The sequence below is a fragment of the Erinaceus europaeus genome, chromosome 11, assembly GCF_950295315.1.
Source record: "Erinaceus europaeus chromosome 11, mEriEur2.1, whole genome shotgun sequence".
Lineage (NCBI taxonomy): Eukaryota > Metazoa > Chordata > Mammalia > Eulipotyphla > Erinaceidae > Erinaceus > Erinaceus europaeus.
The window spans coordinates 76,333,289-76,352,406 of NC_080172.1; the positions used below are offsets into that span (position 1 = coordinate 76,333,289).

The 19,118-nt window shown below is 42.1% G+C and overlaps 1 protein-coding gene across 1 annotated transcript in view; it reads right to left on the reverse strand.

Moving 5' to 3' along the window:
* ABCA4 (ATP binding cassette subfamily A member 4) overlaps positions 1-19,118 on the reverse strand; it is a 169,824-nt gene that overhangs the window by 99,984 nt on the left and 50,722 nt on the right. The window contains exons 9-11 of the mRNA XM_016193540.2: positions 18,053-18,192; positions 17,323-17,439; positions 14,449-14,646 (exon numbers count right to left, since the gene is read on the reverse strand). Of these exons, the coding sequence (XP_016049026.2) occupies positions 14,449-14,646; positions 17,323-17,439; positions 18,053-18,192 (455 nt within the window). The remainder of the gene's footprint in view (positions 1-14,448; positions 14,647-17,322; positions 17,440-18,052; positions 18,193-19,118) is intronic.

Consider the following 19,118-nt stretch of genomic DNA (forward strand, 5'->3'; position numbering starts at 1 on the left):
AAAAAATGATGACTTTACCGTTTTCAGCCGATCTTGGATGGACCTGGAAAAATTCATGTTAAGTGAAATAAGTCAGAAACAGAAGGATGAATATGGGATGATCTCACTCTCAGGCAGAAGTTGAAAAACAAGACCAGAAGAGAAAACACAAGTAGAACCTGAACTGGAATTGGTGTATTACACCAAAGTAAAAGACCCTGGGGTGGGTCAGGGGGAGAGTATAGGTCCAAAAAGGATGACAGAGGAACTAGTGCGGGTTGTATTATTATATGGAAAACTGAGAAATGTTATGCATGTACAAACTATTGTATTTACTGTCGAATGTAAAACATTAATTCCCCAATAAAGAAATTAAAAAAAAAAAAAGAAATGACTCCATTAGCACCATCTTACTACTGTTTTTGTAAAATATCTTTAAAGCCATTAGACCCTACCGGTTTTTCAGCTCCTGCCAGTCTACCTTATATTCATGGCAGCAGCTTATCCCAGAGAGAAGGTAGTATTCTTTAAATATTATGTCTGGGAACATAACCCATCTCCAACTCCTCATCTGGTTGAACAATGGTGTGGACAGAAGCCAAAGGCCCATGTCCCGACTGAGTGGTGGGGGTGGCACTAGCTACTCATGATCCATTAGGTGAAAGTTAGACAACTCTACTCAGGGGAATATTTTATGAAGCTAATTCAAAATGTTTTCTAAGGTCAAGGCAGAGTAGTTGTGGAAGTTGCTTTGGACATGAGTCAAAAATCCCTCAGTAACTGCTGATGTAGGACATAGAAGGTGCCCTTGCATTCTCATGGGGAGAATGTTTCACAGCAAGTGGCCTCATTCAATATTGGTCTCTGAAGTCAACCCCTTGGCTAATGGGTTAGCCACACACACACGTTCTCTTATTTTCTTTTTTCATGTGAGTGTTCCATGAGTGCATCTGGGAAGTAAATATGAATAACTATAACCTTAGCTGAAGTTATTGATTTTGACACACTTATTCTAATCTAATTAGCTTGTAAGTTAAAATATAGTAGATGCTAATTTAATTGATACCATGAGAGTCCGTCCATAAGGTTTTGGTTCTGTTATGGGTAAGGGCAGGGGGGACAATATTTGTTGAATAGGGGTATTCCAGAGGTTCGTCATGCTTGATCTTAACAAAGAATTGAAGGAAAAGCATTATATCCAGATATATTAAACATTTTTATCAGAAAACATATACATGTTAGGGAATGAGAGGGAGGAAGGGATATAGAGTAAAAAGACTTATATTGTAGTGGTCACATGGTAAACCGGAGAGTCCAAGAGACCAGGGTTCAGCAATTTTAAAACCAAAGTCCTGACTACACCTTCTAAGCCACACATGTAACCACTCCTATTTTCTGTGGTACCTTCTCCCTCAACAGTTCTACACAAAGAAAAACCATCTGGTCATGGGTGTTAGGGAAGAATGGATAGAGAAGTATTGGTCAGTGTGTCTTGGAACCTCACTGCTCCAGAGTGCTGCCCCACTAGGAAGGACAGAAACATACTGGGGGTATGGATTAACCTGCCAATGCCCATGTCCAGTGGGAAAGCAATTACAGAAACCAGAACTCCCACCTTCTGCACCTCAAAAAGAATTTTGATCCATACTCCCAGTGGGGGAGAAATGATAGGAAGATGACCAGGGGGCTCTGAACTCCAACTCTATTGGGACCTGAAAAGAGAAGAGGAAAAAGGGAGGGACATTTGGATATAGTAATAGGTGTATGTGTGACTTGAAAAGGAAGAGAAGATAGGAAGCTTAAAAAAAATGGGGGGGGCAATATATGCAAATAGAGACAGATAATTGTAGAAACAATAGTTAACCCATATCTGCAACCTTGGGAGAACTGCTGTAGCTTCCAATGGTGATACTGGGGATCCAGAACTCTGTTGGTGGGAATGGTACAGAGTTGTACCCCTGTTATCTTGTAATTTTGTAAATCAATATTAAATCACTAATAATAATAAAAAAGAAAAGTATTGTAGCACTGTAAGGGCTTACTATAAAGAAAGCCCCACCACTGGGGACAGGACTTAAAGGGTGTTTCAGTGAATAAAGACCGTTTTGGGGTCTCAGAGGCAGATTCTGGGCAAATGACTGAAGTCAGTTCAGATCTCAGTGAACATCATTAGAAAGTCCTATGAAAGTTGAAGGCAGTAAAACAGGAAGGGCGAGGAGGGGTATTCCATTCAGTTCCCTGCTATAACAAAACCCAGGTGGCAGGGCCATCACCGTTTGAAGTCCACACCATCCCTGCGATTGCATGTGGGTTGTTTAGCTGATACACATCAGGAAGCAGAGCTGACCCTGGTGAAAGAGGCTGGAACACTCACCAGGGCAGGCAGCTGCATTCAAGACCTCTGGGAACCTAAGCCATCTGTTTACACAGCTAAATCAAACACCACCTTGGGAGAAGAAGCTACAGTAGCAGTGAGTTTCCTTCCTTAACCACTCTAAGTCTGATTCAAATGCATGGAGTAACAGGTACATTCTGCTATTTGTTAAGTTAGAAACACTGTCCATTGGACACAAAGGAAGAAAGAAAATCTTGACAATCAAAAAGGGCTAGCACATATTTTGACTGTGTTTTTTTTTTTTTTTTTTTTTTTTTTTTTTCCAGGACATTGCTTAGCTCTAGCTTATGGTGGTGTAGAGGACTGAACCTGAGACTTTGGTACCTCAGGCATGAAAGTCTCTTTACATAACCATTGTGCTATCTACCCTCACCCTTGTCCTCATCCTTGATGTATACCCAGGACAGATCAGAGGTGAGTTCTTTAGGGCAAGTGAGGCACTGCACCCTTAGAGATGTTGGTGCTACAATCCTGCCTGTTGTATCTTTAACTTCCAAACTCAGACTGAGAACAAATCATCAGACGAATGCTAATGGAAGCCTGAAATGGTCCTGCTGGTGTTAATGCGGACACCTGGGGTTCCTTTTGAAAAATGCCAATGGATGTGGGCAAATATCCCAGAATGAATTTCCTGGCATCTTTCAACTGGAACACTCAAGATTTATTTCCCACGAGATGGAAAAAGCCACTGGGTCAAAGAGCTCTGGGCTTCTTGAGTTGGTTAGGATGGGGGGATAGAAGCCAAAGGCAGAGCAATAAATTCTACCAAATTCTACCAAACATTGGGCACTGAGAACAGAGATCTGAGCTGTTCAACCACAAAGAGTCAGGAAAAGCACCAGGATTGGAAAACAAAGGAAAGGGAAATGCACAGCTGTTAAAAATTCCCTTTCTAAAATAAAAAAATACAATAATAAAACAAATAAAAAAAAGAGCAAATTGGATATAAAGCCTCCACACTGGGACAAAGCCACCATTCATGCTTGCTGCCTAGCTGGGTCCGAGGGAAGGTACAATAACTCTGACTGACAACTGCAGGAGTAGTAGCTCTCACAGCTTCCTAACTTAACCATCCAGACGATTCCAAGGTTTGGCGGGTGTTAATACATTCAAAATATTTAATAATCAACAGAGTGAGTCACTATTCAATGAAAGTAGATTCCAGTCCCCAGCACCCCCACAGTCCTCATTCTCAGGCACTGGAACATTACTGTTGACCCAAGCCACAGAGCCCATAAATATGTTCTATCAGTGGTGCCTGTTGCCTGTAGGATGAAGCTGTCATATGCCAAGCCCACTGGTCTTTATAGCTCCATCTCTAGACAGTCCTGTCTCTCCCACCTCTACTCACCCCTGATGTTATGACCCACTTCCCTGAGGCCACACCTTGCATCAGAAAAACTTGCTCACTCCTCTGTGTTTTGCTCATGCTTTTCTTTCTGCTTGAAGTGATTTTTTTTTTCTTGAATTGCCAAAAAACGTAGTCAACAAGGCCTAGAATAAGTGCATTCCCAGCTTTAATTTGGGAATGGGTGGCTACTCTGTGCTCCCGCAGGTTAGCTACATTATGTTGGGAAATCAAAGGTAAATGTGAAGACAAGATATCCAGTCCACAATGGTGAGGAGGCGTATGAACAAATAACTATCAAAGGCTCTGATGGGAGAAATGTGGCACATGGATGATGGTCTGAAAATCGGGAACTGAGTCCTAAGTTGGGGAAAAGGGGTAAGGAAGAAAGGGGTTAACTTGTACTGTGTGGGAAGCCCAAGGAAGCATGTTGTTCCCCACAGTGTGAAAGAGTTGTGAGCACACTAGACCAGAATGGATTTCACTTTCACATGAATGAAGTGCTACTGAGGGTACCTCATAGTTAGAATGGGATTTTAGAAAGATTCTGCTAGAGTCAGTGAACATAAGAAGTGAGAGATGGGGCCATGTGGTGGTGCACCAGGTTAAGTGTACACATTACCAAGTGCAAGGACCCAGGTCTGAGCCCCCGCTCCTCACTTGTAGGGGGGAGGCTTCACAAATGGTGAAGTGGGTCTGTAGGTGTCTACCTGTCTCTCTTCCTATTTCCCCCTCCTCCCTCAATTTATCCCTGTTCTATCAAAAGAAAAAAAATTAAAAATAAAAATATGGCTGCCAAGAGTGTGGATTCATAGTGCCAGCACCAGGCCCCACAGCAAAGAGATGATACAGGCCTCTGCTTACTTGGAGAGGGAGAGGATGGAGAGATTTTGGAGGAAATAGTGGTAGTCATTGGAGGATTTGTGGCACATTTAAATTTGAGCAAATTGTTTCTACTCCATCAGGTTTACTGTTCTAGCAATCTTCCACATACCACTACAGTAGCATTATTTAATTACATACTTATCTCTCCCAATAGAATGCAAGGTTCTAGGGGTCAGGGGCTAACTGGATTTATTCAGATGCAGGTACTTCAACATATACAAATATACAAATGACTATGAGCTCAAATTATTTTCCTACTTTTTAAAAAATTTCTCTATTGGAGGATGAATGTTTTACAGTTGACAGTAAATACAATAGTTTGTACATGCATACCATTTCTCAGTCTTCCACATAACAATACAACCCCCACTAGGTCCTCTGTCATCCTTTTCCAGGACCTGAACTATCACCCCACCCACCCCAGAGTCTTTTACTTTGGTGCAATACACCAACTCCAGTTCAGGTTTTATACTTTCCTACTTTCAATCTATTTATTTTAAGCAGACAAGACCTAATTAGGATAGTATAGGTCATGTTGAATACTAAAAAGATAATTGCTGCCTTCATCCAATTCATTATATAATTTACCCAACTGATATTCACTGAACTCCTTGCTGATGTGCCTCTCATACTATAGGTAAGCAAACTTTGCCATCAGAACCAGGAAAGTCTGGATAAGAATTCTGAACTTTCTACTTGTCTGCTACGGTAGACTAGACAAGCCGATCTGATCATTCTGTCACATGACAGCAGCCATACCCACTCGACAGGAATTTGGGAGCACTGTGAAATGGAATCTGTATTTCCCCACACCACTGTCTGGCTCATAGTCATCACAGCTCAAATACAAGTCCCTTCCCTCCAACTATGACCCCAGGCCACGCTTACCTATGCTCTTCCCTTCCTAAGCTAAGCTCTGTATTACTTTTTTTCCTTCCTTTCTTTCTTTCTTCCTTCCTTCTTTCCTTCCTTCCTTCATTCCTTCCTTCCTTCCTTTTTCCTTTTAATTAATTTTTGTAAGAGAGACCAGACCACTGCTCAGTTATGGTACATGGCAGTGTTAGTTTTTAAACCTAGGGACTCAGGCATGGAAATCCTTATCTCCCTCCCCTTCCCCAAGTTCTACATTTCTGAGAGATTAAAAAGGCATAAAACAGGGTAATTGCCCATGTGTTATCTATGATCTATTTCATGACCCTTGAACTAATATTGTTTTCATGGTATAGATTTCTGTACTTCTCCTATATCTTTTAGGCTTCATCCTATGCATATCTGAATCAATGAATTAAGAGAAGAAAACAAAAGAACAGATATTTTGCAAGTATATATACATTTGACTCCAAATCTATAGTAGTTAGTTAGTGAGCAGTGGCTTTTTTTTCTTAATCCTACTCTTTTTCATAGACTAACCTGAAAAACACACTCCCTAAGCACATTCTGCTTGGGTGGTAATAATATGCAGCCAGGAACTTGCAAAGTACAGAAGAAAAAGTAGTTTAAAAAAACCCTTCATGATGGGGACAGAAAACTACGGTGGTGGGAACGATGTGGAATTATACCCCTATTACCTTATAATTTTGTAAATGAATGTAAGTCACTAATAAAAAACAAGGAGAAAAAAAACCCTTCATCAACCAGATAATCACCATGAAGATAACTGTTGTGCACATATAACAACTGTGTTGTCTTTAAAGAGTATGTACTCTTTCAAGACTTGGAGAGAGGTAGCTATGATCAGTTCCAGTACAATTTTATGCCTTGATCAGAGGTATTTTCACATTATATTTTGGCTAAACCCAGCTTCCTGATGTGAAATCCAAGACCTGAAGTTCAAACATACTCTGAAATTAAAATACACTGTGAACTCTAAATACTTTTCCATCTGTGCCAGACCTAACATTTCACTAAACAAAGAAATAATAATAATCAACACCAAAGAGAAAGAGATAGAAATCAAAGGAGAGGGATGTGTGTATTTATTTTAGTGAAAGGGTAGTCAGAAGAATAATTGGTTAATTTTTCTAGTCGTGATTTTCTACAGAATCAAAACATTTTCTTTTTATTGCACCACCAGCTTAAAATAGTTAGCTATGGAGAGGATCATTCGTCTTTTATCTCCTTAGATTCAGAGAAGGGATTAATGACTGTGGAAATGAATGTCTCTCTCAGTTAGTGATACAAGGCTCTCCAAATGATACCTCACCTTCCACCCCTTTCCCTAGTCCCCGTTTCCTAACCAGGAGTTCTGCCTTGCATTGATTTTTGTATCTATCCTTGTAAATGGCAGACAAAATGTGCTTATGAAGCCAGTGGGATTACAGAAACCCCTCATAGAAGTATTTTTTCAAAAACAAGAAAAGTTACAGAGCAACTGAACTATCACCCACAGAAATGCCAGAATAGTGTCACAGTCACCCTCCTAAGCCTTTAGGAATGGACTGAGAGTTTGGATTCTAAACCAACTCACCAAGGTTAATATGAAGAGTAACTGTACAATGCTTAGCGAATGTTTACACAGAAGTTTTGGATCTGAGAATAAAGTACAATCCTCACTACATTTGTGGTTCAGAGGAAATAATCCACATGGATCACAGTCAGAGCTGTCATGTGCCCAGTGTCTCAGCACTCTCTCATGCTCTTCTCACAGCCATGAAGAAAGGCAGGCACTCTCAACCCTGTATAAGAAGTGAAGAACCCCAGGACAGAGTTTACACATTGGCATTGGCCTAATGCTCCACACACGAACGTGCCCAGTGCTCTCTGTACTTCTCTCATTTTGTCCCCCTCCCCCCCGCCCCAAACAACCCAATGAAGTCCTTGGAATTTTTATCTGAATTTCACAGAGAAGAAAATTAAGACTTAGCATGTAAAATGACTTTCTCAGAGTCACATAACTCATAAGAAGCAGAGATTCAGACCCACTCTCCTCACTGAGTAGGTGAGATGCTTCCATAGGCAGTAACCTGACATATACACAAATGACCCAGCAAGACTGGGAGGGTGGGGTGGGCAGATGGGGCACTCTCCTGGCTCCCTGCTGGAATGTCAGGCCATTACCCCCAAGCAGAAGGGAAGGGATTAACCCTTTTATTAGTTAAAGAGAAAGTATTGAGTCACTCCCGTTTCCTATAATGACAAAGGCCTAAAGGATACCTGTAAGTTCTTGGAGCTTCTTAATGTTCAGTTTCATAACTGAGTGTCATATTGATCTAGAATGACATCATTTTCTTTTCTTGCTTTTTAAATTTTTTTGGTTCTCACAGAGTTCACTATTCCAGGCTGACTTTCAGATAGAATAAGAGAGGAGGCAGAGTAGGAAAGATACCATAGCACTGAAGCCTCCCCCAGTCAGTGGGGGCTGGGTCTCAAGTATGGCATAATAGGCACCCTACCAAGTGAGCTCTCTTTTCTGTCTGATAATTTTCATTTTAAAGGGTATTCTTGCTTACTTTTTTTCTTAACTGAATTTATTTTTGCATTTTTGAAATAAGTCAAAAATAAGTAAAAAAAAAAAAATAAGTCAATAAGCAGAGAGGCTGGTACAGGAGAAAGTTCTCAAGCATTTGTGGTACAAATTATATTCTAGAAAAGAAGCATCTCCATGTCTCCATGTACCCTTCAACAACCCCAGAGGACCAAACTTGCTGTCTTATTCTGAAGGAAAAATTGAGAGCTGTTGGGGGAGAGGTCTCCTTGCTCGGTATGACACTAAGCCATGTTCAGGAAGGGGGGGGGGGGAGAGTGTTCTAAGGTTACACTTGACTTTTAAAAACAAGAAAACAAGCAGGAAAAATTCAGGGGTTCTTTCAGTGATTTTTTTTTTTTTCTTGCCACAGATTTCTCCCCTTTCTGCTCACCTCACCCAGGGCAGGAAGATGACAAAATGTTCACCATAATTACTCACTGAGCTTCTGCTGCCACTGAAACCCCTCATAAGAAACCCTGGGGAGAGTCAGGTGGTAGCGCAGCGGGTTAAGTGCACATGGCATGAAGAGCAAAGACCGGCATAAGGAACCCAGTTTGAGCCCCCGGCTCCCTACCTGCAGGGGAGTCGCTTCACAGGCGGTGAAGCAGGTGTGCAGGTGTCTTTCTTTCCCTCCTCTCTCCATTCCTCTCCGTCTGATCTAGCAATGATGACATCCATAACAACAACAATAATAAGAGAAAAAGAAACCCTGGGAAGACCACTGACCTGTGGTCACCGTGACCTTTGCTTATAAAACTGGAGCTCTGCCAACAAAGTTACAAAACTCTCAGGAAGTCTTGGTGACCGAGGAAGAATGTGACTGCAGCTTCATAAACAACTAGAGGAGTGCTAGTAGCATCTGAGGGACTGGGTCTGACTTCATTAATACCAGTCTCCTCCTCCTAAGCCAGGGATGGGGACTGTCTAGCCCTTGGGCCTGATATGGCCTGTGAAATCACTTGGTCTGGCCCTGCCAAAGCAACCGAAGGTGGGACTTAGAAATCAATAAATCTAGGAGTTTTTTTTTCTTAACAGCAATAAGTGCTAATTTTTCAGTTAATAATTTTTATGACTCAGCTCTTGAATGATGTTATAAATATCCTAATGGCCCTTGGCAGAAAAAAGTTTCCCCACCCATGTCCTAAGCAGTCATTTTTGTTTCTTTGTGCTTTGTTGAAAAGTTAATGTTTATTATGTGCTTACTATATACCAGACATTGTTCAATGTGTTTTGCATGAACTCATTTTATTCTCATAAAAAATGCCTCTTGGGTAGGTACTATTAATACTTTCATTTAATTTTTATCTTTAAAATGTTAAAAAAAATGTTTAATCGAGAGAGAGAGAGACTGTAACACTGCTCATCTATGGCATATGGTGGTGCTGGCTATTGAAACTGGGTTTTCTGGGGCCTTAGACATGCAAGTCTGATGAGCTGCACTGTGATTATCTCCCTGGCCCAATATCTTTTTTTTTTTTAATTATCTTTATTTATTTGCGTGAGACAGCCAGAAATTGAGAAGGGAGGGGAGATAGAGAGGAAGGGAGACAGAGAGACACCTACAGCCCTGCTTCACCACTCGTGAAGCTTTCCCCCTGCAGGTGGGGATCAGGAACTCGAACCCAAGTCCTGGTGCACTGTAATGTGAGCAATCAGCCAGGTGTGCCACCCTCCCTTACCCCCCAATATCCCTGTTTTAAAGATGTGGAAACTGGGGCACAACAGGGATCTGGTCCTAATTAATCTAGTTTAAGAAACTGAAATCTTGGGGCTGGGCAGTGGTGAGCCTGGTTGAGTGCACATGTTACAATGCACAAGCGCCTGGGTTCAAGCCTCTAGATCCCAGCTGTGTATGTGTGTGCGTGTGCGTGTGCGTGTGCGTGTGCGTGTAGCTTCTTGAGTAGTGAAGTAGTGTTGCAGGTCTCTCTCTCTTCCTCTCTATCTCCCCCTTCACTCATTATTTCTTTCTATCTCTATCTAATAAATAACACTAAATATGTTTTGTAAAAAAAGAAATTGAATTTTTAATTGTGTAAGCAGTTGATATACAATAAATACATATTGGGTGCCTGGTGCTACATTAAGCACAAGTTATATGGAAAAGACAATGCATGGGGTCAAGAGGTGGCTCAGTGCCTGCCTCACTATTGTGTGACATTCTCATCCCTAGCACGACATGAGAGCACCATGGATTGGACCACTCTACATACAGTGGAACTGTGTTTTGCTATCTATCTATGTCTCTCTTTTAAAATACAGAATAAAAACTGGGTTGTGGAGGCCACTAAGTGGTATCACACATGTATGAAACACGAAGTTCATTCCCTTGTACCATATTAAAAAAAAAGAAAACAAGACTCATATCATGATACAAATATCAAGTCAAACAAAAGACAAATGGTATTCCATATTACTGATAGTACCTCACAAAACTACTGTGAGAGTCTCTAAAGTCCATTCTGTAAGATTAAAGGAATAGAGCCCCTTTCCTTCATCTATGCCCCTCTAAGAGTCTCATCAACATTGTAACTGTAGCAAGCAGATGGTAGTGGACATGACCAAGGATGGAGAATTAGCTGTTGCAGACATTGTGCGAGCAGGGTGATGTCAGTGGAGCCATTGCACAAGGGAATTCCAAGGCCCAAGGCCCATCCAGCTATTAGATCTGTAAGAACACAGATTATCCAGTCTCTTTCTCGGAATTTCAGAATTAGTCTGTCTGGGTTAGAATCTGTTTTGTAAAAACAAAACAAAAATAGGAATCTGTTTTATAAAAGTACCCACAGACATTCTTGTCTTCAGACAAGTTGGGAACCACTTAATGACCTATACTTTGATACTGTTGCTGCCAGAGCTGGACCTTAGGAAAGACCACCTACCAAGCCTATGCTGTCTCTTCCATGCAAAGAGAGAGCACATTTTAATGGAAACTCTGGTGGCACCAAGAACAGCAAGCTGTTTTCAGGAGCATTGACATAGCAGATGAAGTTGGGCCTTTTCTTATTTACAGTTATCCTCAGGACCAGAATTCTAGGGGCTCACAACTTAATTCCCTCTTTATATTGCAGAATACCTTCTAATGGTTCCAGATGACAGAAGGCCCAGCCCTGGTTCACTGGCAGGTGAAAACAAAACTTTAAGGGTTTGTTCCCTGGGGTTTGAAATGAAGAGTTCCAGAATAACTAGGAGATGTTACTTGGCTCTGAGTAACTCCAGTTTACTTGTTCAACCGAAAACGAGTACAGTAATAGCTTAGCGTAAAGCCTGCTGTTAACCAGGTGCGCCGCCACCTGGCCCAGTAATAGCTTACTTGATTGCACTCCAGCAGGGGCTAAGAACATTGGGAAGACAGGACCAGTGAAGCCCAGAAGAGTAAATGGCCACATGTGTGTTGAAGCAGAAGTGACATTTGATATCAGTCTCAAGACATCAATGAGTAGCTGTTTATAGGATAGGAATGGAAACATCATTTCAAGTTTTTCTACTTTGTGCTTTTGGGGAACACCCCCCCACCCCAGTAACTAAGCCTGTAAGATTCAGATGAAGCTAACTGCAACCCAGACCATCCTATGTAATCAGGGCACATACTCTCATGGATAATTTAGTTTAAGTAGATTAATCTGCACAACTGGAGAACTTTCATGAATTTTTTTTATGCTGTGGGAAAGCCACTCTTCATGTGGAATTTTTGGTGTAAAGATGACCACTGAGGGTTGTGAGCAGTTGGTCTGCCAGAGAGGCGAGGCAGAAATAAGAGGAGAACAAAGACGGAAGGACAAGGGGTTTTCAATGTGGTAATCAATTGCAAGATCCCTTGAACTTCAATGTTACGGCAATCAATCAAGCAGTCAATCACCCAAGCAAAAATAAATAAACAAATGAAGCTATAATCAACAGAGAAAAGTCTTTGCAAAGAGTAAAATCCTGATGGTCAGAGTGATGTCAGGGCCGAGAGAGCAAAGACCTCTACATGTGAGTGAACAGTGGCTGTGAAAGTGAACCCATGTGGGTTTGAAGACTTGTGTTCCTGAAGACTGAGTCATTAAGACTGTAAGTGTTGAGAGCGACGCCAGCAGGTATGTGTGGAATGTAACTCTGGTGTTAATGTGGAACAATGTCTGAGCTAATAGGGCCTGGTCTCTGGAGTTCACGGAGGAAGCTGTTAGAACAGGCTGGGGAGGAGAGATGGCCAGCCCTCTGGAAACCAAGGGGCAGAGTTGAGAGATATTTAGGAGATAGACTAGACAAAGTTCAGTGTGCTATCATGATAAGAATTATATAGTGGAATTTCATTCCTGATCCCAGCACAGAGCTCTAAAAACCTCTAGAATTTCCCAAGTGATAAAGGTTTCTCTTCTTTTTTTTTTTTTTAAATATTTATTTCCTTTTGTTGCCCTTGTTGTTTTATTGTTGTAGTTATTATTGATGTCATTGTTGGATAGGACCGAGAGAAATGGAGAGAGGAGGGGAAGACAGAGAAGGGGAGAGAAAGATATACACCTGCAGACCTGCTTCACCACCTGTGAAGTGACTCAGCTGGGGGCCGAACCAGGATCCTTATGCCAGTTCTTGCGCTTTGCGCCACATGCGCTTAAGCCACTGCGCTACCACCCGAATCCCTAGGTTTCTCTTCTTATGTTAGTGAAGTGAAGCTTGAAAAGCTCTTAAGAATGGGGGCTGGGGGCCGGAAGGTCCATCAGTGTGATTAGATTCTACCCCTGACCCCCAGGGGGGTGAGAAGGGTAGAGAAGGAATCACAGCTGATGACCAATGGTTTAGTCAATCATGCTTATGTAGTAAAGTCTCCATAATAACCCAAAAGATTAGGATGGTTTCAGAGTGATTCTCAGTTGGTGAACATATGGAACTTAGAGAAAGGAGTGTCCCTAGAGTGGATATGGGGCTACTATGCCCTTTCTCATATATCTTGTCTTATGCATCTCTTCCGTCTGAGTGTTTTATAATAGGTTGACATAGTAAGTGAAATGTTTCTCTGATGTTTGTGAACTGAAGGAGAAGGTAATAGGAACTTTCTCTTGAAACCACTTGCTCAGAGGGCATAGGTGATAACCTAGGCTTCCGACTAGTATCCGATATGGGGACAGTGTGGGACTGTGGGCTTATGGAACTTGATGCTATTTCTAGGTTGGTAGTATGAGAATTAAGTAGACTCGTAGGACCTCCAATTAATATTTAGGTAATTGCTTGGTGGTGTTGGGGAAACTACCACACATTGGAACTAAAAGAAAAATTATCTTCAGTGATGGGACATAACAAAGGTCACACAAGGGGAAAGGGGTAGGCCCTGAATTCAGACACACCAGACCAGGATCCTGTCTACTATATCTAGCAGGTGTGTGTGTGTGTAGGGGGATGTCTTACTTAAGCTCTATATCTTCAGGCTAATGCTCTCCCAACTGAGCTATCTCGGCACAGGCTACCTCCTCTATATATTCTTTTAAATATTTATTTCCTTTTGTTGCCCTGGTTTTATTGTTGTAGTTATTGTTGTTGTTACTGATGTCGTCATTGTTGGATAGGACAGAGAGAAATGGAGAGAGGAGGGGAAGACAGAGAGGGGGAGAGAAAGATGGATACCTATAGATCTGCTTCACTGCTTGTGAAGCTACTACCCTGCAGGTGGGGATCCGGGGGCTCGAACCGAGATCCTTACGCCATTCCTTGTGCTGGTCCTTGTGCTTTGCGCCACGTGCGCTTAACCCGCTGCACTACCACCCGACCCCCCTTCATCTATATCTTAATGGAGTTGTTTTGATGATTAAATGAGTTTATGTATATAAAAGCATATAACACAACACGTGACACATGGTAGTACTGTTTTGTGGAAGATAAAGAATAAATATAACTAAGGGCAACCCTAACATTTCTATTTGAGAATCTGGAAACTAATCTGGATAGGACATGTTGGAGGTGGTTAGATTTTTATGGAGAAAGACAGCACAAATTTAGTTTTGCACAGGTTGAATGCAATGCACCTGTCAAGCTCAAGATTTGTTGAACACTAGCCAGTGATGGTGGTCAGTGAAGCCATGGTGCACAGAAAAGGAGCAGGGCCAGAGAGGAACAATTTTGGGACTCACCAGGGAGAAAGAACAGTGAAAAGGATGTCAGACAGCTATTAGGAGGGAGAAAAAATGTAAAGTGAGGACTGGTTTCAGTATGGATATGCTAGCTATTGGAGAACAAATGCCATTTCTGTTTGGGGCGGGGGTGTGTGTAGGAATTAAAATATCCCCTGTGGAGGAAACAGGAACCTAAATCCAAGGCCACCTGACTTGCTAGAGATCTCTGAGCCCACTATCAGCTGTCTTCAAGGGGCCCAGTGTAGGTCACAGAAGGTCTGTGGACTCTTACCTCCAGGTACTGATTCACCAGGCGTAAGGTGTGATCTGTGACATTAAACACATCCTTCCAGTCAAAGTTAGCCAGGTCATCAGCCCTACTCCCTCTTGGGCCATTATATAGGAAGTTCAGGGCAGCTTCAGCAGTAATACCTTCTTCATCAAGCTGCTTATTCAGAAAGTCTTTTACTGTTGGATTCTCCAGGGTATCCTTTGAAGGGAAAGCAATACAGAGATGGCATTTAGAAGTTCCATATGATTTTTGGTCTTGTTCTTAGTTCATTTCCAAATTTTAAAAAATAGGGACAGGAACTCTAAATCCCCCTAAAAGCTAGCGGGTTTTCTCCTACCCACAAAGCACAAACATATATTTTTATCTTTTCTCCCTGAATTACAAGAGTATCTATAGTGCTGAGAAGATGTGCACATTGATATATTTAGGCAGGGGGAAGGGACAGAGAAAATGATATACAGGAAGCTTTCTTCTTAAGGGTGTTTTTGTTTTCTTTGACATATCCCTGCTATATGACTCTTGTCTCCTAGTTTTGTAAAGCTGGGGGTGAGAGCAGACAGACACACTCAACCACCTTTGCAGCTAGAGAGCTTTTACTTTGATGTGCTGTATCTTGGGATCTGAGACAATCAAGTGAATTCATAGAAACAGGAGAGTGCATCTGTTGTTGGGCACCTGGGTTGCTTCCAGGTGTTAGCTATTATGAATTGTGCTGTTATGAACATAGGAGTACACACCTCTTTTTGGTTGGGTGTTATGGAGTCCTTGGGGTATAACCCCAGGAGAGGAATTACTGGATCATATGGAAGGTCCATGTCTAGCCTCCTGAGAGTTTTCCAGACTGCTCTCCACAGAGGCTGTACCAATTTACATTCCCACCAGCAATGTAAAAGGGTTCCTCTGTCCCCACAGCCTCTCCAGCATTTGTTGCTGCTGTCCTTTTTGATGTATGCCATTCTTACAGGAGTGAGGTGGTATCTTAGTGTTGTCTTAATTTGCATTTTTCTGACAATCAGTGACCTAGAGCAGTTTTTCATATGTTTGTTAGCCTTTTGGGCAACCCAGGTGCCCAACAACAGATGAGTGGCTGAGAAAGCTGTGGTATATATACACAATGGAATACTATGCAGCTATCAAGAACAATGAACCCACCTTCTCTGACCCATCTTGGACAGAGCTAGAAGGAATTATGTTAAGTGAGCTAAGTCAGAAAGATAAAGATGAGTATGGGATGATCCCACTCATCAACAGAAGTTGACTAAGAAGATCTGAAAGGGAAACTAAAAGCAGGACCTGACCAAAGTGTAAGTAGGGCACCAAAGTAAAAGCCCTGTGGGGAGGGGTAGACATGCAGCTTCCTGGGCCAGTGGGGGGGTGGGAGTGGGTGGGAGGGATGGGTCACAGTCTTTTGGTGGTGGGAATGGTGTTTATGTACACTCCTAGCAAAATGTAGACATATAAATCACTAGTTAATTAATATGAGAGGGGGAAAATCAATTGTATGTCTCAAAGTTTTTCAAAACACAAACTGAATCTTTTTAATATATAGGCTGTGTATTTGATATGCGGACTCTCTCAAAAGCCTAGACCAAGTTGATTAGAAGCATCCAATAGCACAGCTATATACAAGATACTGGGTACTGTACAGCAAACCATAACAAAAGGACTTTTCAAAGTTAACCCAATTACCAAATAATGTGATGATAACATTAACTATCGATTGTCTTTTTGAACCCTAAAACAGCAGGAACCTCACATCTCCACTATAGAGTCCCTACTTCCCCCAGTCCTGGAACCCTTGGATAGGGCCCACTTTCCCGTATGCCTCTCCCAATCCATATCAAATAATATTGCATCCGCCAATCACAACCTAACCAACGCAACAATTGCCACCTCAACATGCTTCACCTCAGACTGTGTCCAGAGGCTTCACGTGTGGAATGACAACCCTTCAGCATCATTACTCGGGTGAGACCTTTCCTTTTATAGTACACTCTAATTTCATCTCAGGTGGTTCACTTTCTAACAAAGTCCCAAAACCTAGATATACACCAGTTTCTGTGAGAGAGAGCTTATGTTCACACGTATCCATAAACTAGTGCAAAATATATACCTGAAAGCAGAAGTACACTAGAGTTTGCAGTGAGTACCTCCCTAACACTTCCTCTCCACTATTCCAAGCTTTGGGTCCATGATTGCTCAACAATTTGTTTGGCTTTGTATGTTAACTCTCTTTTCAATCACCAGGTTCCAGATGCCACCAGGATGCTGGCCAGGCTTCCCTGGATTGAAGACCCCACCAATGTGTCCTGGAGCTCAGCTTCCCCAGAGACACACCTTACTAGGGAAAGAGAGAGGCAGACTGGGAGTATGGAACGACCAGTCAACGCCCATGTTCAGCAGGGAAGCAATTACAGAAGCCAGACCTTCTACCTTCTGCAACCCACAATGACCCTGGGTCCATGCTCCCAGAGGGATAGAGAATGGGAAAGCTATCAGGGGAGGGGGTGGGATATGGAGATTGGGTGGTGGGAATTGTGTGGAGTTGTACCCCTCCTACCCTATGGTTTTGTTAATTAATCCTTTCTTAAATAAAAAAAAAATAAAAAAATAAAAAAGAAAAAGAAACAGGACAGTGCAAGAAACTAGTGGTCTTGTGGAAGTTTTTGTATTTCTCACAGAATTCAGGAAATCTACATCCCAACCGAATTCAGCAATTTCATTTGGCAATAGCTTCCAGAACAAGTGCCTATTACATTTTAATCTCATTCCAGTATTGATTAACCCTTGACTGGAAAGAGAAATTTCAGTGTCTAGAAAAATCAATGGAACTTTCTAGGCCTTTGTCCTCCCCTCCTCTGAAGTTATTCGTACCCTGATCATGGTCATCTGAGTGCTCCTGTCAAAGAAGTACCAGATCTGGGGACCCACTTCTTCCCAGGCTTTGATAAGATTTCTGAAGCGCTCCAGCTCTTCAAAAGTTGAGTTGGCCTACAACCAGAGACAGAGAAAAGAAAGGGGAGAAAAAGGGGGAGAACCTTTGGTTATATCTTTACTACTTCTGTTAAAAATCCTCAATGTTTGGGAAAGACTTTTCAAGGAAGTGGCTTTTTCTCAGTCTTTTGATATTTCCCAGAACAATCTATTTTCCAGCCTCCCAGTGGACAGACTCTAATTACTTTGTGCCTTGGAGGTACATGTAAAATTGATGATGTTATTGTCTTAGAAGTTCATTAAAGTTAGATTTGGAGTTCCTATGAGCAAATACTCTTCCTCCCTTTCTCCCTATCACTGTCTGTTCCTGGCAGCCAGGATTCAGAGAATTGTGAACTCTTCCATCAGGGCTATAATTCAGGCAGTGGGAAAGAAAACTTCATTATGAGCCGTCCTAGAGAAGGCAGGGCCTAGTCAGGGGAGCTGGGTCAGAGCATTCCAATGATGCCTTTGAATGGGGGAGGAACCCAGGAGTCTACTGAACATAAAAGTAAACATGAGACTTGATGCCAGAACACAACAACACGCATACATGCACTCACACTCACGCAGACACTCATTCTTCTGGGAAGGTCCAAGCTAGAAGGGATGAGACCACTTGGGATCTTACATTTTTCAGTACCCTGCGTGCTGCAGGGGCATCAGGAGTAAAGAGGATTTTCCCTATCAGCAAAGGTTTTGCTGCCCTCCAGGCTATTTTGGTGAGAGGGTTTGACTCCAGGCTCTGGATCAATGCGTTACAAAAGGTTGCTGTCAAGAGAGAAGAAACAAATTTCATAGAAACTCTCAGTGGCTTAGAGATAAACATAATCATTAGCTGGTTTAGATCATGTGCCTCATTCAACTCTATGCTGGAAGATTTGACAAATAACCCAAATTAATAGGCTGTGCCCCGCCAATCACAAGCTCATCATTAGTAAATAACAAAATGCCACAGTACATCTCAATAAGGGCTTCATCAGAGGAACAAAGGATGGGGCTTGCCCAGTGGCTTATTCTGCTATAAGAGGAGGCTAAGAAACCTATTTGCTATCATTGCAAGGAACAGAGGCCATTCTCAAATGAAAGGGATCAAGAGGCCAAACAAGGCCTCTTTTTGGAATCTCAGCTTAAGTCTCAATTATTTCCTTTATTTAGCTGCTTAACTTCTTTGTTGCTGTGTGGACCATCTTAGGGCTCCACTACTTTCATTGTGTGCCTTGCTGCTTCTTGTCCATTTTAAACTTAAAGGTCACCCAGTTGCATTTCTTCCTCACCCCACCCTACTTTGTCCCAGAGGAGCCAAAAAAAAAAAAAAATTGTGAAAGGTGGGAAAGATGACTTGCCAGGGATTTGCTATTTGGAAGGTAATTTGGTACTACACACACAGATTTTCATAGCATTGTGTTTGTAAAAACATCCCACAGCCGTGTTTACTTGCCAGGGCCCTCCTGACCCAAGCTCTGCTTGCGATTCTGGGTTGCCTCCTCTTTCTTCTCTTCCTCTAGAACTTAACCCTAGTTTAATCAGATCAGTGGGAAATGTTCCCTCTGTTCCCTTTCCAAGTGGGTCTCAGTTTTTTCCATGGCTCACATCCAGAATTCTTTATGAGCACTGTCCCCTTTCTGCAAAGGGAACATGAACTTCTGGGAAGAGAAGCCTTACTACTCAGGGCTCCTCAACAAGACCATAGAAGA